Source organism: Bufo gargarizans, chromosome 9, assembly GCF_014858855.1.
Source record: "Bufo gargarizans isolate SCDJY-AF-19 chromosome 9, ASM1485885v1, whole genome shotgun sequence".
NCBI lineage: Eukaryota > Metazoa > Chordata > Amphibia > Anura > Bufonidae > Bufo > Bufo gargarizans.
The window spans coordinates 64,775,038-64,799,910 of NC_058088.1; the positions used below are offsets into that span (position 1 = coordinate 64,775,038).

Genomic DNA, 24,873 nt, shown 5'->3' on the forward strand with positions numbered 1-24,873 from the left:
TGTCACTGGGATTTTGTGTATAGAGCTGAGGACATGGGTTGCTAGATGGCCGCTAGCACATCCGCAATACCCAGTCCTCATAGCTGTGTGTGCTTTTATTGTGTATAAAAACCGATTTCATACATATGCAAATTAATCTGAGATGAGTCAGAGCTTGAAAATATGACTCTTCTCTGGTCACACAAGTAATGACTCTTTTATGTTAATTTGCATATGTATCAAATTGTTTTTTTTACACAATAAAAGCACACAGAGCTATGGGGACTGGGTATTGCGGATGTGCTAGTGGACATCTAGCAACCCATGTCCTCAGCTCTATACCCAAAATCCAGGTGACAGGTTCCCTTTAAAGCGGTCATGTCATCAGTCACTGCCAGTGTCGTGTGAACGTAGCCTTTTTAAGGAGGCCATCCACTCCCCAATGCAGCCCCCAAATCAGCTTTCATCTTCCAGCCAGCCAATAGCAAATGTATCTGTTAAAGCGAATTAACTTTTAACACCGACATAAAAAATGGTGTGGAAGGTTAGAAATTTACCTTAAAGAGGACCTTTCATGGAATTTTTTTGTTTAAGTACCTTTACTTGTCGGGTACTCTCCGCTGATGCTCCCATCCTTTTTTCAAATACCCCTCGCATGCCCCCTGCAGTTTTTGTGCACCCAGTATGTTAATACTGAGCATCAGTACAGGGAGGAGGAGACGCCAGGGTTTCTCAGTGGACGTCTCCTTCTCTCGGGCTGTGCCACGGTCCATTCGCAGCGGAGCACTTCACAGCCGGGGAGAAGGCGAGCTGTTTTTTGCTCCCTGGCTGTGACGCGCTCTGCTGCGATTAGAGGACGGAGAAGGAGACGTCAATTAAGAAAAACTGGCGAAAACTGTAGGGGGGCAGAGCGGGGAATTTGAAAAAAAAGAACAAGGGATGGCAGCATCAGAGGAAGGTACCCCGCAAGTAAAGGTACTTGATAAAAAATATATACACATGAAAGGTCCTTTTTAACTAGAAAATTAAGTATATCCCTGCCGCGATGTAGCAATATATTGGATCACCTGCAAATTTCCCAACATTTAGCTGCAGCAGAAACCATGCTGTAAATGAGCAAGGCGAATGCAACAGCTTTTCTTTAAATTTGATTTACCATAAAGGGAACGTTGTAACAGATCCCGCTCTACCACTTGGGCATTTGCAACATTTCGCAACACAATTTTCCTTAATAAACTTGGATTGAACGGTTTAAACTTCTTACAAACCACACAGCCAGGACTACTTGGTACCCTATGAGACTACATTTGTGGCCCTCCGTAATTGTATAGGTCTTTATTTGACTTTAAAATAACCTGTTCATAGATAACAACGTTATAACAAACTACTAGCTACACCGTCACATTCTGCTCGTCTTACCTTTTGACCTGCATTCTTAAGGTTTCTTACAACGATCAACAATATTTCTGGATAAAGACTGATAAAAATCAGCAGAATTATGGCAAGCCAAACGGAGACGGATGTCAACATGTGAGAAAACACAAAGTACATTCTCTGCTGTCTGAGGAACGGCCTAGGAGAGATGCAAACAAGGGGATAATGTAGGGCAGACCCAGATAAGTTGCGTTGTTCTAATTCATGCGAGACAAAATAAAAGACAATACTTCCCACACACATAAGAATAAGGCTACATGCACACGACCGTACCGTTTTTTGCGGTCCGCAAACCGCGGATCCGCAAAAAACGGAAGCCGCCCATGTGCCTTCCGCAATTTGCGGAACGGGAGGCCCATTGTATACATGCCTATTCTTGTTAGCAAAACGGACAAGAATAGGACATGTTCTATTTTTATTTATTTTTTTGCTGGGCCACGGAACGGAGCAACGGATGCAGACGAAAAACGGTCGTGTGCATGAGGCCTAAAGTGATTTCAGCAGATCAGCTGACAATCTCATGTGTATGGGGGTCTTCTGACCTTCTGGCATGGCTAGTGGTAAAGGGGTACATTTTATATTTTGACCAATAATTGTACTATAACTTCCATGTGTTATATTCAGTTTAATACTTACCAAATGATTCCTCCCCAAAATATGGAGAAGATGACGTAAAAGGCCAATGAGCCCCATATGACCAAATGATTCATCCACGTCCAGTATCGAGTATCTAATGCAAGCTGTAAAAGAGAGGTATTCACAGATCAGGGGAGGTTTGTTTCATATATTTCCTGTGTTAGGCCAGCCATTGAGATGGTGTGCAATTTATACATTTAAATCTCTGCCAGTTCTGAGTCCTTTTGTACACAGGGATCACCTGATCAGTAACAGACAACCATGTATACACGGGGAGTGCTATCAATCACTGATCAGATGGCCCGTGTACAAATAAGCCCAGAAAGAGCAGAGATTTTAGGCTACCCGCACACGGGAGCAGATGAACTGGCATAAGATCCACATGAATTTCCGTGAGGATTTAAGTGCGCTTCTGCAGCATAGCCGTATTAGCCGGGCTAAAATCCACAATGTCTAATTGCGTGTGGATTTGATGCGGTTTTGCTGCAGATCTCACCTTTCCATTGAAAAAGGGTGAAATCCGCAGTTAAAACCACAAATATAATTGACATGTTCCAGATTTGGAAACCGCCATGCAGATCAATTTCCGCACAGAAATAATCCGCAAAGTGTACACGAGATTTGTGTAATCTCATACACTTTGCTGGTACTGTAAAATGCAGTATTTTTTTCCCACGCGTATTCCACAACGTTTGTAGGTGGCCTAAAGGGGTTTTGTGGGAGCTTTATACTGATGACCTAGCCTCTGGATAGTTCATCAGTATCTGATCGGTGGGGGTCAAACACGTGGACCCTGGCAATCAGCTGTTTGAGAAGGCACTGGTGCTCACAGCGGCCTTCTCACAGCTTTCCCTAGGACAGTGACGTCACGCACATCGGTCCCATGGCCTAGGCGCAGTTCAGTCCCGTTGAAGTGAATAGGTCTGAGCTGCGATACCAAACACAGCCCCTATCAAATGGACGGTGGTGTGCCTGGTGAGCTTAGAGAAGGCTGTGGTGCTACTGCGAGCGCCCGTGCCGTCTCAGCTGATCGGTGGGGGTCCAGGTCCCAAGGATAGGTCATCAGTATTAAGATCTCGGAAAACCCTTTTAAATGTATATATTACATGTTTTGCTGAATCTTTTTTTGCAAAATTATACATAAATCTGCTCAGCTTCTCCTGCTCTATAACCTGCTGCCTGCAGACTAAACGGCGTTTGCTGGTGCAGAACCTCTTTAACCACTTCATTACTAAGCGATTTTTCTGAGCCATAACTTTTTTAGTTTTCCATTCACATAGCTGTATGAAAGCTGGCTTTTTGTGGGACAAATTGCACTTTGAAACAGCACCATTTAATATTGCATTTACATAATATACGTAATGGTAAGCTGGGAAAAATGCTAAATAAGTTTGAAATGAAAACGACTGCAGTTCCGCTTCAGTTTTATGGGTTTTGTTTTATGCTGTAAAAAAATGTATATGTTCACTCCATTCTGCGAGGTAGTATGAATACAGCAATAGCATATATTTTTATAGCTTTTCTTTTGTTTTAATACTTAAAAAAAAAAAAAAAAAAAAAAAAAAAAGTTACTTCTTCATATTTACATCTGTGAGGGCAATCTGAAGTTTTTACTGATACCGCTTGGCTTGTGTATGACTTTTTGATAACTTTTTATTTAAATGTTTTGGGAGGTGAAAAAACACAATCCTTTATGACATTCACTGTGCGCGATAAATACATTTACATTTTAATGCTACAGGCATTTTGGGATGTGGCAATACCAATGATCTTTTTTCATTTTTTATTATTATTATTATTATTATTATTATTATTATGAGGAAAAGGGGGCGATTAGAATTTTTAAATATTATTAGAGACGTTTTTGACATTTTTTCCCCACTTTTTAAAAATCCCCCTAAGGGAATAGAGCATGAAGATCGCTTCTCCCATAGATTGCAATAATTTAACATTGCAGTCTATAGAAGATTTTCCCTTGAGGGTACCACAGAGAACGAGGGGAGCAGTTTGGGCCCAGATGCCGTAGGCCCAATTGACTATGGCATCTGAAAGGTGAAACGTTTATAATGCCGATCGCAGACACTGCCTCCAGGTGGCTGTTGTGTAAAACAGCAGAAACCTGGTGGCCGTAGGGAAGAGGTTAACTACACCTAAACAGACTTAAGGCCCCATATACACAGTCAAACTCCAGATGATGTAGGGGGAGCAGAAGGATCGGATGTAGTGAATATTTTTGCACAATCTTTTTGTTTTCTTAGAAGATAACCACCAGATGTGTCTAGCAGCAGCTTTCTTCTCCCTCCCAATTGACAACATATACACACACACTTGGCCGAACCGAAGAAATATGTGTATAAGGGAATCGGGAGGGATAGCTATCAAATGTGTATGGACAGCTATAGAGTCTAAAGATGAGAAATTCACACAAGGACATAAGCAGTCAGCACCGGCCCTATATTCTTTAGCACAATGTTAACCGGTCTTTGAGGGAAAAGCCACCATAAGTCAACATATACAGAAAACGATGACCTTACCTTTAATGTGACTGTAAACACTAATGTAGTGAAGACGATTGTTCCAAAAGACCAGTTCCCAAATACCTGAAAACCACAACATCAGAAATAATTATTTTCAAAAACTGCATGCTTTACAAAAATAACAAACCATCACTTACAGCATGGATGTCAAACTCATGGCCCTCCAGATGTTGCAAAACTACAACTCCCATCATTCCCTGATAGCTGTAGTATGCCCAGGCATGATGGGAGTTGTAGTTTTGCAACAGCTGGAGGGCCACGAGTTTGACATCCCTGACTTACAGGGTCCACAAGGACGTACTGAACCCAGATCAATGATAAATCTGTACTAGAGTCTACAAATTTAGTGAGATGATGTGTTTAATTGTGTCCTCCTACAGCCATGACGGATCCGCCTTGACCACCATTGAAAGTGGGGAACGGATCTGTTTTCTATTGTGCCAGAGAAAAAGGATCCGTCCCCATTGACCTACATTGTGGGTCGGGACGGATCCGTTTGGCCCTGATTCGTCAGGCCTCCAGAGCGGAATAGAGACTGATCGGAGGCAAACTGATGCATTCTCAGTGGATCCTTTTCCATTCAGAATGCATTAGGGCAAAACTGATCTCACAAACGGAAAGCCAAAACGCGAGTGTGAAAGTAGCCTATCACATACGTATATCCAGACAGCTGGTAAAACTGCATTACGTTATAGTAAAGCAGTAATTAAGATCATCTTTGTGTAATCGTTTTAAGAGAGAAAGGAAACCAGAATGGGAGAATCCCACGTTTTATATCCCACATACATTTAATATCCTCTAAATACTGTAAAACTATACGTATGGAAATATATGGAAAAATGTCTGCAAAGTAAGAATGCTTTCAAAAATAGAAGTAGTTTTAAGGTGTTTTCAGAGCCTGATGATCCTTTGGATAGGTAATCAGTATGTGACTGGTGGGGGTCCGACACCTGGGACCCCCGCCAATCAGCTGTTGGAGAAGGCAGTAGCACTGCAGTCTTCTCACAGCTTTCTCTAGGCCAAGTCACAACACATTCATCCGTCACGTGGCCTAGGAGCAGCTCAGCCCCATAGAAATGAATGGAGCTGAGATGCAATTCCAAGCACAGCCGCTATACAATATACGGCGCGGTGCTTGGTGAGCAAGGAGAAAGCCACGGTCTTCTCAAACGGCTAAACGCGGGGGTCCCAGGTGTTGGACTCCCACCGAACAGATACTGATGTCCTTTTCCTGAGGATAAGTCATTAGTATTTAAATCTCAGAAAATCCTTTGAAATTTAAATGTATTCTGCAGCAGGACAATATAGCCAAATGTTTTTAAAGGGTTTCTGTCACCAGATTTTACCCTAATAAGCTAGCTGACACTAGCGATGTGCTAATGTCAGCTAAACCTAACTAGCCTATTCCTACTTTTATCTATGCCCCTGTTATTATTTTATTTTTAAGGGAATACCGGAATAAGCAGCACCAGACCCAGTGGCTTAGCTCCCGTTAGAACGAGGGACTGGGCATGAAATCTAAACATGTTAAAGGTTTCTTTCCACGACATTTGAGACGGCAAACAATCTTGCCAAAACGGGCAGATCTGGATGACTGATCTCAAGTGTGACCCGTTAGTCTTTGCAACTAAAAAGAATGAAGTGTTGCTTGTAGAATTGTCATTCGCTTTCAGTTCCCGAAACCTTGTGTTATTTGCAGTATGTTTACCTTATGGTATGCTATTTTTTAGTTTCATTAACTTCCTAAAAATAAATAATCCAAATATATTGCTCAATAACTAAAGAGCTGAAAATATTTGGATAATGGTTTTGCAAATAATGGAGAAATACACAGCATCAGCGTATAAAATAATAAAAACAATCTAGACTACTTCACTGCGTGCAAAGCAAAGAGCCATAAAACGTTACAAATATTCCTCACGGTCACTAATCGCATGCTTTCAGTCTAAACAGAAGTCACGACTGCTATACCCGATTGGTTTGCAGATGTCCATTGACAAGTCTTGATGGACCACATAGACTTATAATGGTGGCTGCAGACTGTGCTATTCCTGCTTTCAAAATGGCTGAAACTCAGAAAAACTGGCAAGTGTGTACAGGGCCTTCTAAATATATATGTAGCAGTACTGCACAGGGATTTGTATTGAAAATTCCTTATTAACACTGTACTTATAAAGGAAAATGTTTCACCCACTGAAGTCAAATGAAAACCATTATTGAGTTTAAAGGTATTATCAACCTTTGCATTCCATGTATAGGTTGTTCTAATGCATCAGAAATAAATAAAAAAAATGACACAACTTTGCAGATAGTTCTTAACCGTTTTGTGCCTACAGCTTCTATGTAAACCTATGTGTCTCCCTGGTAACAGACTACCAACAAGCCCCGTGTAGTCTAAACTTGCAGTGTATAGGTCCCCTAATTATCAGGAATGAACAGCCAGTGTAGAGCACTGTCTATCACCAGATTAATGAGCAAACACTCCATCATCGGCTGAAGGCATCATTGATTCGGTGTGGCAGACAGTCCAGTAAAAACAGCCATTTTCTGTCCAGGAGCAATGAATCTGTATGGGGACAAGAGATCACTGTAGCGATCACTCATCCCCACACAGCAGGGGTGACTGCCACATGGAAATGCAGCTCTAACCTCTTCTGATGAGCAGGCAATTATCAGGAACCAATGGTTCGATGCCAATAATTGCCTGCTCAGTCAGACTGTGTAAACAGACATATGGGGGCACATTTATTAAGACCGGCCTTTAAAGGGAACCTGTCACCAGTATTTTGTGTATAGAGCTGAGGACATGGGCTGCTAGATGGCCGCTAGCACATCCGCAATGCCCAGTCCCCATAGCTCTGTGTGCTTTTATTGTGTAAAAAAAACGATTTGATCCATATGCAAATTAACCTGAGATGAGTCCTGTCCCTGACTCATCTCCCACACAGGACTCATCTCAGGTTAATTTGCATATGTATCAAATAGTTTTTTTTTACACAATAAAAGCACACAGAGCTATGGGGACTGGGTATTGCGTACGTGCTAGCGGCCATCTAGCAACCCATGTCCTCAGCTCAATACACAAAATCCCGGTGACAGGTTCCCTTTAAACGCCAGTCTTAATAAAGCCCTGCACAGGCAGTGGATCCATCGCAGTTATGTAGAGGCCTCTATATAACTTCGGCGGAATGTAAGACAGCTTCCTAGCAGTCTTACATTTAGACAATATTCTATGCCTAAAACAGGCGTAGAAAAGAGTAAATGAGACAGGAATACCGGCCCTTCCTCTTCCCGTCCACTTTTTTAGACCTGGCGTGAAATGGGGTAAAAAGTCGCAGATTGACGCCACAATCTGCGTCAGAAATACGCCTAATATAACATAAAAACTGGAGGCACAAAATAAACTTATAACTAAGACATAAGTTGCTTAATGTTACACCTTCTTGGTTGGGTGGAGCAATGCTGAGAATAAACAGTCTTAGTAGAACATTATACTTAGTAGACACCTATAGCTTTGGTAATATGTTGTGGCCATTGGGTCTGATGTAAAATACCAATCATTTTCATGTATTCATTATTAGCGAGGTCCTAATTTAATAGTACAAGGTGAAAAAGAGATGCTTACTAAAAGCTGCCATGATCTGGATGTCAACATTAAAACAGGAAGTGAAATGTAAAATGTCTCCATCACCAAAATAAATAAATAAATTAACTAAAGTATTCTTTGCTTTATGCAAAAGTGGAGGAAAAATGGCAGTGTGTGTCAAAGAAAATACTAATGAGCACTTTCATTATGGATGCACAGGGAGCAGTGACTGTAGTGCTGCTGTACTTACTGCTCCCTTGTGACTGAGTACAGCATTAGGACATAGCTCACGTAGGCGCGCACTATGACCGGACGCTGAGCGAAATAATTGATTGTAGTGGACTGCATTTCTTTTTAAGTCCCCCCCCCTAAATGCAGGCTCGGACTGGCCCACAGGGGAATCCCCCGGTGGGCCCCTAGTCACCCATCCCCTGCACAAGTGGCACATAAGACATTAGATTTACTGCACTACATACATATATTCAATGTACAGCACCCCAACCAGCTTATGTTCATATAAAAAACTTGTTAGATGATTATATTTGAATGTATCCGTACGGTGGGCCCCAAAATATATTTTACTGGTGGTCCCTAGGTACCCCAGTCCGACACTACCTATATGTACTCTATTGGTTTCCTGCCAAGATTAAAATAAGCTGTGTATATAGCTTCTTTTAAAGGGGTACCTACTGTATAAAGCACAGGAGAAAAGTGTATAAATGACATAAATATACTGTACCTGACCATTGCCTTCCAGTGAAGGATTTTCGAACAGGAAATATACTCCAAAGAAAAATACTAGTCCTTCAAAAGCTCCCAGTGCAGTCCAGTACAGAAAAGGCAACCACTGCAGCATTGAGTTATCAGATATTCTCCTGCAAGGGTTACAAAGTCAGTATCGCCCATTAAAAGAGATGAAAGTATGAAAACTGCACACAAAGACATGCAAATCCCACAGAAGCGCTGCCTTCTCTTCACTGTTTACCTTCTAGCCGTTGCATCTGCAGTGGTGAGCAGGTGTAATTACACCCAAGCCGTCCCATTCATTTCAATAGGAAGGCTTGGGTGTAATTACACCTGCTCACCACTGCAGATGCAACAGCTAAAAGGTAAACAGTGAAGAGGAGGCAGCGCTGACACCGCGCACGCCTTCTCTTCAAACAGCTAATCTGAGGGGGTGCCGGGTGTCGGACCCCCGCCGATCTGATATTGATGACCTATCCTGAGGATAGGTCATCAATAAATATAACTTGGACAACCCCTTTAAAATATGCCATTCAATTTAAGGGAAACATATTCTGAGGAGTTGGCTCTTCTGAGCTAACATTTTAATGGCTATGTACACCTTTGGGGCAATTTTTATTTATTGCATTGTACTTATTTTGAGCTAAAAAGATTTTTTTTCAATTGGCCTTTATTAAAAATATGCAGCCCTTTTTTGTATACATAGCTGAGATGCTGTACTAACTGCCTGTGGATTTTCTGTTATTTGGGGAGCTGACAGGCTCCTTATCTCTGCTCTCTGACATTATAAACACTCATTATAGCTCAGGTCTCATCTTACTGATAAGAATGTGGCTTAAATAAGTGTTTATGACCTCTTGGTAGTTTAGAGATAAGGGTTATTAGATGACCGGGCACAAAGTGAAAGTAGGATGCACACAGCTAGAAAAACAGTTGACCCTTTGTGAGAGAATAGCTCAATATTTTTAATAAAGGCCAATTGAAAATATAATTTTAAGCCAAATATCAGTAAAATGCAATCATAAACAAAAATTGCCGCCAAAAGGTGTACATAGCCTTTAAAGGGAACCTGTCAACAACTTTATGCTGCCCATACTAAAGCCAGAATAAAGTAGAGACAGGCGGGTTGATTTCAGCGGTCGGTCATTTATAAGTTAAAAGTAAGTGGTTGCTGAGAACCAACATCACAATCTTTGCAGACTAGGCCTGGAAAAGAGTAATGGCCACTTCAGAAGAGTCATGGTTATTCATGACTTCCTGCTCTCCTGCCCATCTGCTGATGACTGAGTCTTCTACCTAGTTTTCTCCCTTTCTCTCTAGGAGAGAACTGTCAGTCATCAGCAGATGGGCAGGAGAGCAGGAGATTATGAATAACCAGGACTCTTCTCAGGTAGATGTGACTCTTCTCAAGGCCTGGGCTGCAATGATTATGATGCTGGTTCTCAGCAACCACTTACTATTAGCTCATGAGCGACACACCGCTGAAATCAGCATTTCTGTCACTATTTTATGCTGCCCTCAGTGAGGTCGGCATCAAGTTGGTGACAGGTTCCCTTTAAGATGTTTCTGTCATTATAATAAGTAGTCTCCAAACAGGAAAGCAGATTTTAAATGACAGATCATTATATTTTACTAAACATAATTAGTTACTCTGGTCTTGACCCTTTCGGGAGTAAAAAAATAAAAAATTCTTGGAAGATATAACCCTAAGTGCTTATGCATGGGGATGTGCTGTGTCATACTGATGACCTGTCCTCAGGATAGGTCATCAACATCAGATCGGTGGGGGGGTCTGACTCCTGGCAGCCCGCCGATCAGCTGTTTGGAAAGGCGGCAGCACTCATGACAGTATCAGTTCCTCTGGTGGGCCCAAGGAACTTCAGTCCGGTGCAGGACCAAATGGGCAAGTTCTGTGCCAAAACACAATGCGTGCCCTGCATTTGGTTATGTTTTATGGAGTACTAGTTGCAGAACCTTCCATGATCAAGCCCTACCACAGAAATATAGCATTAGAATATTTTATATAGCTACAGAGGCCGAGGTTTAGACTTACATATATAATTTAGGATTTTCCATTAGCGTTTGGATGCTGATGTGTTGTTCCAATAAACTATAAGCCAGGATGGGTAGAGAGGTAAAGCAGATGTTGTACATGGTCAAATATGCAGCATCATACAGTGGCTACAACAAAGAGGAAAAACAAAGAGCATTATATCATTTTATATGTAACACAAACTACAAAGTGCCAAATGATTTCCAAGGCTTCTGGATTTATCAGCGGCCATCTTGTTCATCGGGACAGAAAACATTCCACCTCTGTATTACAAGGACAGCTCTGGCAGTGGTGCATACCGCGATAGTGGAGCTAGTACGTCAGTGTCATGGCAGAATGCATTTCCAAACACAAGTGGAGGGATTTATGAAACCCTGGTGTTAAAAAAAAATAATAAAAAAATGAAAAAAATGCAACTTTTTATACTTTTACACAGCGCTCGCCACTGTAGAAAAGAGGGTGGGAATGTGGCCAGGGTTTCGCTGGGCATGTAGGTATACACCAGAGGTATCAAGTGTGACTTTTTTTCTTCTTAAAAGAGTCACACAAAAAATGGCACAATATCACCCTAGTAGAGGGAAGGTAAAATCACTGATTTTTAAAGAAGTGACAAATTTATCAAACAATTTGTGACATTTGATAAATTTGGCTACAGCAGTTACAGCAACACAGGCTGAAGCAAAAAAATCCCCTCCTGATAAATCTCCCTCGAGGGATTTATTCTCCGATGACAGACTGTCTTTGGAGAGCTGGAACGTCAGCTTAACATTTATTCCTCCTGGCCTCACACCTGGAAACATCTAAGGTGACGTCTTGCGAGCTTTAGATTAGAACATGAATGCTGCAGAAAATGCTCACATCAAAGCAGATCCCAACCTAATCCACACCAATACAAACCACGCGGCGCACACCCTGTTTGACTTCCGCCATAACCACACCCTTCGTGTACAGGAGTCAATTCCTGAACATGAAACTGATTGACAGCGAGAAGAGACTCCTTTATATAAAGTATTAGCAGTACTGAAACGTACCTGTTGTGAAAACCCGCAAAAGAATTGGTATAAAAACTGTGGCAGGATGAAGCACAGGTTCTGAAAAGAAAAAAGACGTAAAAAGGAGAAATTAAACTACAGGATTGTTTTTGGTCTATGACAGTAACTGCTGAGATTGGCGAGACTATTGATCTGATCAGTCCTAATAAGGTCCTATGTAATGCACACAGGAATCCACCAATCCCTGCTTACGTGGGCGCATGCACATGACTGATCGGCCCGGAACAACACGGTCCACGTTTCTTCCAGACTTCCTCGGCTGACCGTAGCCCCCTAAAGCGACTGTATAGTAGTAATGTATCATACAGTCAGTTCAGGGGGAGCTGTCGTCTGCCCGGGAGATCCGGAAGACATACGGACCATGTTTCCGAGGCCGATCGCGGTCGTGTGCATGAGCCCTTATAAGCACGCACACTTCCCATTTCTTTACTAGAACAGGTAGGGTGGCTAGATACAGGGCGGATTATGCTCGGCTTTCCTTAACGGATTTAGTGCGGAAAAAAACACAGCGTAAAGCCTCATCTACACGTCCTTGCTTACATCCATGAAAAGGTGGTCAGTGATGTCTCTGCGAAGGCGTCCGTGTTGGATGTATGTGTAAGTTTTTTGTTGTCCGTGTGTCATCCGTGTTGCACTGACCCTGCACAGCTGAAAAATAATTTTCAAAGCATCTCTTCCTACTGATCCGTGAAACAGGGATGGCTCCGTGATTTTCATGGACCCATAGAATAAAATGGGCATGGTGAATCCGTGAACACGGACAAAATAGATGATGCATTTGTGCTAAAAACATGGACCATGGTAAAAAAAAAAAAAAAAATGATGTGTGAACACACACATTACAATAAACGGATACGTGTGCCGTCCGTGGAGAACACGCACAGCTCATGTGCGTGGAACACTGACGTGTGAATGAGGCTTTACACAGCACCAGCAAAGTGTAAGAGATTACACAGACCTCATGTATATTGTGGCTTTTTTTTTCCAGGGTGTGAAAATTGAGCAGAATTTTTTTTTCTTCTTTTCAATGGAAGGGTGAGATCTGCGGAAAATCCACATCACATGCGGTACAAAAAAAGAACCAAAAACACAATAAATAGAGCGGATTTATGTGCGTTTTTTGCTCGGGATTACATGCTCCTTAAGATGCAGGGTGCAGCCGGCAATGATCGGTGACGTCTACAGATACCACACCAGCAAACGCACATTCTGGAAAAGTTACTTTGCTCATTATCAAAACCAGCCTGACGAAAGCTCACTTGATTAAAATTGATTTTGTATTTTTTATTTTGCTGGAAGCCATCCTGTACTGGGTATTAGCGTTGTGAAGCTCTTACCTTATAAAAGAAATACTGTACAAGGTGCGCTATCCTGACGTAGTACAAGTGGCCGTGAGCTAAAAGAAGTTTTTTTAAGTGCTTGAATTTTGGCACGGCATAGTCGCTGTTTCTCGCTGCTTGGCGGCCTTCTTTTCCTTTTATACCTGGAAGTAAATGGACAGATTTGAGAAACTTGCCTAGAATTTAGGAGAGCACAAACCTGACAACTTAGGTTACTTTCACACTTGTGGCAGGACGGATCCGACAGGCTGTTCACCCTGTCGGATCCGTCCTTCCGCTATTTCGCCGTGCCGCCGCTCCGTCCCCATTGACTATAATGGGGACGGGGCGGAGCTCCGTCACAGTATGGCAATTCACGGTGAGAGGCCGCTGGACTAAAAAGTCGGACATGCAGGACTTTTAGTCTGGCGGCCTGCGCCAGAGCTCCGCCCCCATTATAGTCAATGGGGGCGGAGCGGCGGCACGGCGAAATAGCGGAAGGACGGATCCGTCCTGCCGCAAGTGTGAAAGTAGCCTAATACAGTCCCTAGAAAGGTTTCCCGTAGTGTTGTCACTCATCTCCAATTAAAAAGCAGTTTTGTGACAGGGCCGGACACGATTACATTTCCATTGCTTGTCCACATCAATTAAAGTGCAGAGGAGGCGGCAGTCACAGAGAGAGCTGAGTCTCTAGGTGTAACGGCAACGCCCCCGTTGCTCCGAAAGGCTGATTTTTGTGTGTGTGTGTGTGTGTATAATATATATATATATATATATATATATATATATATATATATATAGATAGAGAGAGAGAGAGAGAGAGAGAGAGAGAGAAATAGATGAGCAGCACACAAACCCAAGGATGGTGCAATACCTTGAGACGGATCACGGATTTGATCCAGCTGAATATATGTAAGAAGAATCCAAGGCAGCACACAAATATCCGTGAAAAAAAGGGGGTATTTTATTCACCCATGTGTAGACAGCAACGTTTCAGCTCACTCCATGGAGCCTTTGTCAAGTATATATATATATATATATATATATATATATATATATATATATATATATATATTAAAACATCAAAATGCCGGCACATATGAACATGGGACCAACAGTTGCCTTCAGCTACCAAGCGCACACATGTAACAGGTCAGCCAGTGTCATAGGTACAAATCTGCTGCCAGATGCCCTTTAAAGAGGACCTGCCCCCTTACGGATATGTCTGTTTTAATACATAATTGTGTTCCAAATGACGTGACAATTCTGGGGCATTTTTTCTAATGACTTGTGTCATTCCTCTATTGCTCCTGTTAGAAGGTCATGGATAAATTGACAACTGGGAGTTACTAGTTCAGGGTGTGCTCTGCATGGTCAGGGACACACCTCTCTGACAAGGGGAATAGTAACACCCAATCTGCAATTCATCCATAAGTCACTAATAGGAATAACAGAGGAACAGCACAACATACACAGGAAAGGCAAGTACGCTAACACAGTCATGTCGAGAGTGGCGACAGGTCCTCTAATTATACAATTAGCGCACATTATGAACATATATACTGTGTGTGAACATATTTTTCTATTCATATCATTTTATTTTAAAACTACCTACCTATGCCAACGTGTGCTTCCAATATCATGCTAACATCATTAGCTCCATCTCCCACAGATAACGTGATTGGATTTCCTTTACTGTTTTTCACCATTTTAACAATCTGCAAAGAAAGATGCTGATGTCATTTATGAGACGATGGATTTATACAGTCACTGGTCTGTGTGCAGTATACACAATTTCGCAGCGTTCTGCCGCATTACGCACCGCGCTGACAGCTAGAAGCTATTTTACGTACAAAGTGCAGGCAGGTTATGGTCGGAGACATATACACACCTGTGCTTTCTGCAGGGGTGCCATACGACAACATAAGATCGCTGTACACTTCTGGCAGATCTGGAGAAAGATGTTTTTATAAGGACTGGAGCTGCAGTTGGTAGTTAAGATGAGTGACAGCGTGGAGCCGTCAATAATCAGTCCGTAATCCTGGCTTCCTGTCCAGCTCCTGAAACAGAGAGAAGTAGATTTACTCACGTGACACAGATGTGTGTGGGAATATTCCCCGCATACCTACTGTACATGACATTTCTCTGCAGCCCACCTCCCCTCAGTATATCCAGAAGTGAATATGCACCCATCACCACCATTTTCATCTAGATATATTCAGCATTCTGTGATAACCAGTTCCGAATACATCTTTATAAGGATGGAAGCTCTCTTCTTTTTTTATACAGAGCTCCAAGCCCAGTCACAGATAGAGTTAACTGATAAAATTCCAGCCTTGCACAACCACCACTAGGGGGAGCTTAGTAAATATTAGTTAGGCAGGGGTCCAACTCCCAGCCTCTTTCTAGGCCAGCCATGTTCATCGGTCACATAGCCTAGGCGCAGCCCAGTCACATTCAAGTGAAGGGAGCCAAGCACTGCCGCTATCCAATGGTTGGCGTTGTGCTTGGTAAGCCGTGAGGAGGCCATAGCGCTCGCTGGAGTGCCGCAGCCTCCTCAAACAGCTGATCAGCGATTTGACAATGATGACCTAAGTCATCAATATCTGAATTTCGGAAAACCCCTTTATGAAATTATTATGAAACTTTTGGGTCAAGTATTGTATTGAGCCACGTCTCCATTTACTAGCTATTTCAGCAGCTATAAATACTGACTTCCAGCTTCCATAATGGCACATATTCTAGTTATGCAAGTATACCTCGCCTTTACCGCTGCATAACAACGCACATGTGCCAAAAGCAACCCCTGCAATAGCTGTGATGGTGGTCATAATGGTCCCAATTGAAGAACTTCTATCAGCTTTTTTCAGAAATCATCTACGTAATTAACAAGAAGATTACCTTTTGACGCTCCCTTTTATTTTGGGTGCTTCTTGCACCAGCTTGCGGTGATACTCCAGGAGAAGCTCTTGTAAGCGATCCTCCTTCCTTTCACATTCCTCCATGTTTTTGGTCGTCAGTTCCAGCAGTTCAGTGGTATTCTGAAACAATCGGCAGGCATAACATGTGGACTTTGCCGTCTCCATTTTGTCTCCAGTTAGCACCCAGACCTTCATGCCGGCCGCATGGAGAGCCTCAATGGTTTCTGCAGCTTGCTCCTGTAGTCTATAAGACCAATCAAGGAAGAGAAGAAGAAAAACGTAATTCATGGAATGGAATTAAAGTAAAAGTATCTCTTTCTCTACAATCAATCAACGGAAAAAAGATTATTTCTATATCCAGATGCTGAAAGCCATTGTCTCACAGCTGAGGGTTTGCTGCAGGTGTTTGTGGGACTGGATACATTATAGCAAAACATCTGCTTTGACAATCATCAGCTCCATTCACTGCCAGCAAGCAGAGATCTTAAAACAGAAAGCCCAAAACGTAGAGTATATGACAAAGTTACATTATACTGTGATTAAAGGGGATGCTTGGGGGACCCCTGCCTCCTGGCCACACCTGTGAAGGGAAGCTTACTTACCTGCATGCTGATGCCGGCTCCGGGATCCTTCCCTCAAACTTCCGGTTTTACTCCGCTGCAGCCAATCGCTAGCCGCAGCAGTGACTAGTTGCCGTTGCATCAAGTGACCATTTAACATGATGCAAAAGGAGCAGCGGCGTGAAACCGGAAGTTTACACCCAGGGACCAAGCAGAGCAGCATAGGGCGTCAGGAGAAGTTGCCACCCCCAAAAAGTGCACAACTCCTTTATTTACAGGGGGCTGACTACTTCTCCCTAATAAATTTGTTAGATGATTAAAAGGGATAAAACTGTTTTGACAGCATGCTCCCAATATGGCCTCTTGCACATGACCGTACGGCTTTTTCAGTATTTTGCGGTCTGCAAAAACCACTAGGAATGAAGTCCGTGTGCACTGCGTTTTTTGCGGAACAGAACAGCTGGAGAGAACAGTACAATCCTTGTCTGTTATGCGGACAATAATAGGACATGTTTTATCTTTGAACGGAAATACGGAAAAGGAAAGGTACCTTCCGTCTTTTTTGCGGATCCATTGAAATGAATGCCTCTGTATATGGACCAAATACGGAACACAAAAAACGTAATGTAAACGGGGAAAAAAAACGTTTGTGTGCATGAGGCCTAGATCTGCATTGTTACATATGCAATAAATAAAAATCACTGCCCATCGCCCGCAGACTACAGCTGTCTGAAATGCTGTGGCTGGTGTAGGATCAGCAGCTACGGACATTGGGAATCCCTCTGAGACGGTTTCCTGATAATGATGGAACATGACGAGTTCTTATTTGCATTACATTGTGCAATAAACAGGAGAGTATCCAAGGGCAGCGGAGATATTCTGCGATACGCCTGGAATTTACAGCTGTCCTCATTCACTGGAAGCAGCGAGATGTGTATGGCAATAAAGCGGAGTAGGAAACTGCCTGTATAACATCACAGAGCAGGCACAGTACGGCTCTCACAGACCACCATGCCATCACTCTGGGGGGCCGGCCATCAAAGGTACTGAGCTCCTACACAGCTGACCCCCACCGCAGGGTTATGTGTGTAGCCTTTCCCAGTCGACTATATTCACAAGGGAGTCTCTATTTTTTTTTTTTCTTCTAGTTTTTTTCTGATGAGGAATCTTCTTCAGGATTTTTCATTTCAACAGAGTTTTTGGCAAATTTTTTGATGTGATTTTTATATCCAGCCCATTTGAAAGTGAAATTTGGTTGAGGGTTTGTCACAGAATCCGCACCACAAATGAGCATGTCACTTCTTTTTTCCATAGCGCAGATTTTAAAACTGATGTCTATAAGTGTTGGGCGGTGCACGAATTGCAGATCTGCAAAACACAGATACCGGCTGTGTGCGTTCCGCATTTTCCGGACTGCTCATGGCCGGCCTTATGATAGAAATGCCTATTCTTATCTGCGATTGCAGACACAAATGGGACATGCTCCATCTTTTTTGCAGGGCCGCGGATGCAGAACTACGGATGTGGACAGCACAGGGTGTGCTGTCCGCATCTTTTGCAGCCTCATTGAAATGAACGGGTCCGCACCCATTCCGCAAAATTGCGGAACTGATGCGAAGCCAGAAATATGAACATGTGAATGGACCCTTAGTTCAATGTGGCTTTGCAGTACACGTAGAAGCTGTATCAACCATTCTTTTGGGGAGTGTTTCTAACACACAAGCCAATATGTTCATTTCGTACGCCATATACGGTATGTTGGGGAATTTATACAGCGCATACACCGAATGTAAACGCAGTATGAACAGAGCTTTACTCAGATGCCGCTCTGTACTTATTGTCTACGTTACGTTGCCTTCAGCTTGGGAGACAATTTGGTTGGCCAAAATGAATTTTATATAAAAACTGATGAACACATCGGTCAGTTCGCCATGCCTCTGTGCGCCATGGCTGCGGCGCTATACCTCCTCTCCTTCCTTCTTGGTCCTGGGCACAAGTTCACCTGCCTATGGAAACAGAGACCCCTGTGCCATCATCTTTGGCTGAAGGTTTTATGCCATGAGCGCTTTCCCTGCCAAGGACACAGCCAAAAAGCCAACATCTGGAGGAAGTAGGACCGGCTACAAGACCATAGACAGAACTGTACACGATACAGATGTGTATAATGTGCGGAGGGAGATAGGACACGGTATATGAAGAATAGGTTCTAGTTACACAGTAGTTAAGTAGATGCTCAAGATGCAGACACAATCTTACAGTACCTATAAAGCTTAGAATGACTGAAGACAAGCAGATATAGAATACATTACAGAATGCACTGGATGCGGTAGATTATCAGCAGCCACTCAATACGTTGTGCGCTAAATGACTCGAATCGCGGAAAGCGCGGGCTCAGCACTATTGCTAGAGCTCATTTGCAATGCTGCATCTCCTGCCGCACAGCGTCTATTCTTACAGCCAATGTCTGAATTCAGGGAGCAGATTAAGAACTGCACAAAGTAGGTCAACTACTCCGTTCTCAGAACTCTGTAATGCATTATGTACCTATATAAAAAATCTACCTCGCCGATGTGCCTTAGTCACCCTTAAAAGAGCCAAAAAGCGGATCTGTAATGGAGTGACATCATGGGGTGTAACCCTGCGCTGGTCCAGATGTCATACATTCACGAGTTCATCAGCCGAGTGGTATGCTCCACAGGAAAATGTACCGGTGTTATAAGATGTATATGCTGAGCGGATGTAAAGATGTGCGTTGTGAGCCATTAACCCTGAGCTGACGGCGGTCCATGCCAATGAGGAGACACCAAGAAATGGAACCCTAATCACATGTGCAGTCTACCACTTTTTAACAGAGGGGAGCTTCATGGAAAGCGGGCGACACTGTAGTTGGGCTACTTTCACATATGCGTTTTTGCTGGATCTGTCATGGATCTGCAAACAGGCTTCCATTAGGATAATACAATCGGCTGCATCCGTTCTGAACGGATCCGGTTGTATTATCGAGAAAATAGTCATGACGGGTCCCGCACAAAAACCATTGTAGACCATGGGTGCCGGATCCATTCTCTTTTGTGTCCAGGAAAACAGATCCTAAACTATTGATTTACATTGTGTTTCATGCTGGATCAGTCTTGCTTCGCATCCCATGATGCGCTCATAAACGCTGCTTGCATGGGAATGCAACCAAACAGAATGGAACGCATTCTGGTGCACTCTGTCCCGTTCAGTTTTGTCTCCACTGATAATTAATTGGGACAAAACTGAAGCGTTTTCCTCCGGTATTTTTTTTCTCTAACATATCTGTCAAATGGAGGCAAAAAACGTGCTACAAATGTGGACAGACACAGTGTGCTGCCTGCATCTTTTGCGGCCCCATTGAAGTGAATGGGTCTGTTCCGCAAAATGCGCAACAGATGCGGACCAAAACCGCGGTCATGTGCATGAGCCCTTAGCAATCTGTTGCCTCATTCTGGAGATAAATTACTTTTATTCATATGCAAATATGCAGGTAAGTGCACCTAGGGTGGGCCCAAAACACTCTGTGCACCCTTGCTCCTCTTTCCAGTCCCTCCCTCTACTTGATGGACAGGACCAGTCGAGCCCTAGCCCTACAAGGCATTGTGTCTGGTTTAGGGTACTTTCACACTTGCGGCAGAGTGATCTGGCAAGCAGATCTGTCGCCGGAACTGCCTGCCAAATCCGGTAAAACGTATGCAAACTGATGGCATTTGTAAGACTGATCAGGATCCTGATCAGTCTTAAAAATGCCTGATCGGTCAGAAAAATACATTGAAATGCCGGATCCGTCCTTCCGGTGTAATCCTGCAAAACGGATACAGCATTTATTTTTTCAACTTTTTTTCGGTCTGCGCAGGAAGGACGGATCCAGCATTCAGGCAAGTCTTCAGTTTTTTTGGCCGGAGATACTGTAGCATGCTGCGGTTTTATCTTTTGCCTGATCAGTCAAAATGACTGCACTGAAGACACCCTGATGCATCCTGAACGGATTACTCTCCATTCAGAATGCATGGGGTATTTACCTGATCAGTTCTTATCCGGCATTGAGCCCTTTTGACGGAACTCAGTGTCGGAAAAGAAAAATGCTAGTGTGAAAGTACCCTTATTAGTGAATTTCCTGCTGACAGACTCTCTTTAAAGTATTAAAAAAAAAAAACACAAATGACACCGGCTATCTGCTGAACTTTCCAATAAAGTGTATGCAGTATATTGCACTGTATGGTATGGAGCACAAGCCTCTGACCTGTCTTCTACAGCAGTAGCTCCAAGTAAGTGCATGCTGTCTTCTATATCATCAAATACTCGGGCCAGCTTCTCTTCCCTGTCTTGTAAAGCCATAGTCGCCTCGTCCAGCTGTTTGTGCACTTTCTCATACTCCTCCATGCCCAGCTCCTTGTATGCTACACAGAGAGTCCTGTATCCATCCTGAAAGCATCACAAAACAAGTGTTGGTCAAGGGTAGAAGAACGGTCCTCGGCAAGAAGAATTTTGCATTAAATCTGCAGATTTGTAATTGCTTTGAAGAATATATTAGGAAATCACACACAAACTAATTAAAAAGATACCAAATTATAAGAAATACTACTTTACAGCTGCCAAGATTTTGGTTCCCACAAAGTGGTGTGATACACAACCCCCATCAATGAACAACTGGCATAAGGAGAATTAAACGCTTCGAAAAACTGAGATGGCACAGGAAAGGGAACTCGGATCAACATCTCTACATTTGGAACAAATGGACTTAATGTGCGATATCATAATAATAATGTCTCCGATGCCTAACTAGTCTGCTTCCCCTTCCCGAACCATTAATGTCTTTAATATCTATAGACAATCTGTAAATTGTACCCACTGCAGCAGGAAAGGTTCTCTGCTGCTTTCCTGTGAATCAGACTGCCGCCTGCCTGTCTGTGTCTACCTAACTACAGAAGGTCATGAAATATCCTGCAGTCAAAGGACGGGGAAGCAGCGCGTGTCTATACGTTTTCTCCAGGCAGATATAGGTCACGTGCTCTGTAATGAATGTGTGCTCGCCCCGTTACACCTGTCATTTTTATGCGTCTTCCAGTGCGGACATGCAGAAGACAAAATGTCAAGCATACCATAGCATTCTGCTCCACGTGAGCCTTAATGCGCGCGACCTCATCCCGCACCACTCTATTAAACACCGAAGAGTCAGCTCCTTTGCAGAAAAGGAAAATTTTGCCTGAAACAAAAAAAGAAGAAGAATAAAATCACCAATGTGACAGTAACCTGGAATGTGCCGCTGAGCCCTGGAGTAAGCAGAGCATTTAACGAGAGATCTCCATTGTAAACATAGCTAAATATGGAGCGGTGCGAGTGACCACCACAAAGCTAATCATCATCACCCTCTCCGGTCCGTCCTCGTCTAGGACATGAGCAGGACACAGATTTAGCTTCCTAAGGCTCGCTGGAAATCTTTTTATACATTCTTTCTTCATGAAACCAAGAATAATGCACGAACTGAACCCAACACATCTCCCATGAAGGCTTTAAGGGCCTGGACAGAAAATTTTAAAGCCACAGACCAGCAGGCGAATTCCTCGGATGCGAATTCCTCTGATGCTTTCTACAATCAACCAACCAACTTTCCTCTTTCAGAATTAATTCGGAGAATGAAAGCAGCATCCTGATTGGTGGCCAAGGGGATTTTGGCCAGTTTTCCTTTGTACTAGTTCTAATAAGTGTACCCCGTTATCCTTAGGGCTCATTCACATGACCGTATGAATGAGTTCACATCCGTTTTGCAATTTTGCGGAACGGGTGTGGACCCATTCATTTTAACGGGGCAAAAGATGCGGGCAGCACACGGCAGTTCCATCCCGCGGCCCCGCAAAAAATATAGAGCATGTCCTAATTTTGTCCGCAATTGAGGACAAGAATAGCCATTTTCTATGATAGTGCCGGCCACGTGCGGTCCGCAAATTGCGGAATACACACATGGGCTCATATCAGTGTCTTGCGGATCCGCAAGGGTTTGGCTCATCTTACACATTGATGGCACATGCCATCCATGTCAGATAGCTACAAGGTCCCACCTCTGAGAATGGGGGCCCCCAAAGTGAAGGAAAGCACACTGCACATGTGCAGTGTACTCCCCATACATCACTATGGGAGTACCAAAAATACCCAAGCAAGCGCACTCCACTATTTTCAGAAGTACCATAGTGGTGAATGAACACATGTGCTGCCTCCTCTCCAATCACCGCTATGGCACTGCAGGAAATAGCAGAACCAGCGCTCAGCTATTCTCTGAACTCCCATTATGGTGAATGGCGAGTGGCCGCACTTCCCCTTCGCTTCAGAGGCCCCGTTCTGGAAATGGATGGGACCCGCACCTATCTGACATTGGTGGCATATCCTAGAGATATGCCATCAATGTCTGAGGTGAGACAACCCCTTTAATCCACTGGTCACTGCTTTCCAAGGAAAAGTAGGATATGGAAAACATATAGGTAACTGCAAGAAAACTCCAAACAAAGAAGAAAAAAAAAAACACTTGTAAAAATATACCCTTAGGCCCCTTTCATACGAGAGAGCATCAGTCCTGACCCCCCCAGCATTGACGGAGGCGCACAGCATTATATTGATTTATGATGCTATGTAACCCTTACAGTTCTGGAATGTATTGGATAACACTGACAGCATTGGGTCAGTGTTATACAATACATTCCAGACCTCTAAGGGTTACATGGCATCATAAATCAATATAACGCTATGTGACCCCGTCAGTGCTGGGGGGTCAGGACGGGTGTGAAAGGGGCTTTAAGCACAGACTGATGGGGTTGGCCCGAACCTGTCAGCAAACAGTTTAGTGCAATCTGCAGGCAGCACGTCATAGAGCAGACCGATACATAGTTCGGTGGGACTCTACTCTCACTGGACCAGAACTTGACTATTATGAGAGCCCTCTGTAATGATGGTCACGACTGTCATGAGATGTAAAGAAGACTGCTTCCGGTCATTGACCACAAGCAGAGATCTTAGGATATAATGAATAAGCTTTATTTACAGAAGACTGCACTTCTGTGTAAAGTATCACGTCGATTTCATCCCCCAGAACTACCTGTGTTCGTTCTGACAAGCACGCTCATTCGCCGTCTCACAGGATCAAAGTTCAGCACATGAAGAAGCTGGTAGCTGTGAAGACAAACAGGGACATTTATATCAGAGGTGAACAAACCATCATAAAAATGGCAGTACAACAATTCATAGCTACACACGTTCTCCGTTATGTGGATTTCTCACTTGCGATCTTCCGTTTTCATTTTTCACTTAACAGAGCCATAACATTTTTATTTTTCCATTACAACAGTTTTTATTGGATTTTAATACTGGCAAAATTTTTTTTTTCACTGCCATATTCTGACCCCTATAACTTTTTTACAGTTATGTGTACAGAGCTATATGAGGGTTCATTTGTTGTGGGTAATATGTACTTTTCAGTGTGTTTGACTTTGTGATCACTTTTTAGGACATTTTTTTGGGGGGAGGTGAGGTGACAAAAAATGGCAAATGGGCTATTTTTAAGTCATTCACTGTATGGGATAAATATTGCTATATTTTAATAGTACGGGCGTTTTCCCACGCAGCGATGCCCTTGATGTGTATTCTTTTTATTGGTTATGCATTATTATTTTGGGGAAAGAGGGTGATTTGACCTTTTATATTTTTTTAAACTTTTTTTTTTTTTACTTAAAAAAAAAAAAAATCGCCCTGGGTGACTATAACTGGCGATCATTAGATTGCCCATTATGTTCTGTTATGTCTATATAGCCATCATAGAACACTTCATTTACAATATACCAATACAGTGCTGCCACCTGCTGGCCTGTATTGGTATATTCTAGTATTAGCTATCGGAGCCTGCTAGAGGCTTCTGGCCATCACCGTAATCGCCGATCTCAGCCGGGAAAACGCTGTTTAAGTCGCAAGAGAGCGCGGATCCCACTTCTAGACCACTCAGATGCCGTGGTCACATTTTACCATGGCATCCGAGGAGTTAAATGCATG

General features: G+C 43.1%; 1 protein-coding gene across 5 annotated transcripts in view; it reads right to left on the reverse strand.

Annotated features, from left to right (window-relative positions):
* The window catches only part of ATP11C (ATPase phospholipid transporting 11C), a 135,784-nt gene that overhangs the window by 20,948 nt on the left and 89,963 nt on the right, over positions 1–24,873 (reverse strand). For all 5 annotated transcript variants that reach the window (XM_044306697.1, XM_044306699.1, XM_044306696.1 and 2 more), the window contains 13 exons: positions 23,927–24,000; positions 21,942–22,045; positions 21,083–21,264; positions 16,242–16,505; positions 15,232–15,400; positions 14,956–15,058; positions 13,359–13,504; positions 12,001–12,060; positions 10,970–11,097; positions 8,912–9,047; positions 4,584–4,649; positions 2,050–2,153; positions 1,399–1,552 (listed from right to left, as the gene is read on the reverse strand). In XM_044306697.1, coding sequence (XP_044162632.1) covers positions 1,399–1,552; positions 2,050–2,153; positions 4,584–4,649; positions 8,912–9,047; positions 10,970–11,097; positions 12,001–12,060; positions 13,359–13,504; positions 14,956–15,058; positions 15,232–15,400; positions 16,242–16,505; positions 21,083–21,264; positions 21,942–22,045; positions 23,927–24,000 — 1,690 coding nt within the window. The remainder of the gene's footprint in view (positions 1–1,398; positions 1,553–2,049; positions 2,154–4,583; positions 4,650–8,911; positions 9,048–10,969; positions 11,098–12,000; positions 12,061–13,358; positions 13,505–14,955; positions 15,059–15,231; positions 15,401–16,241; positions 16,506–21,082; positions 21,265–21,941; positions 22,046–23,926; positions 24,001–24,873) is intronic.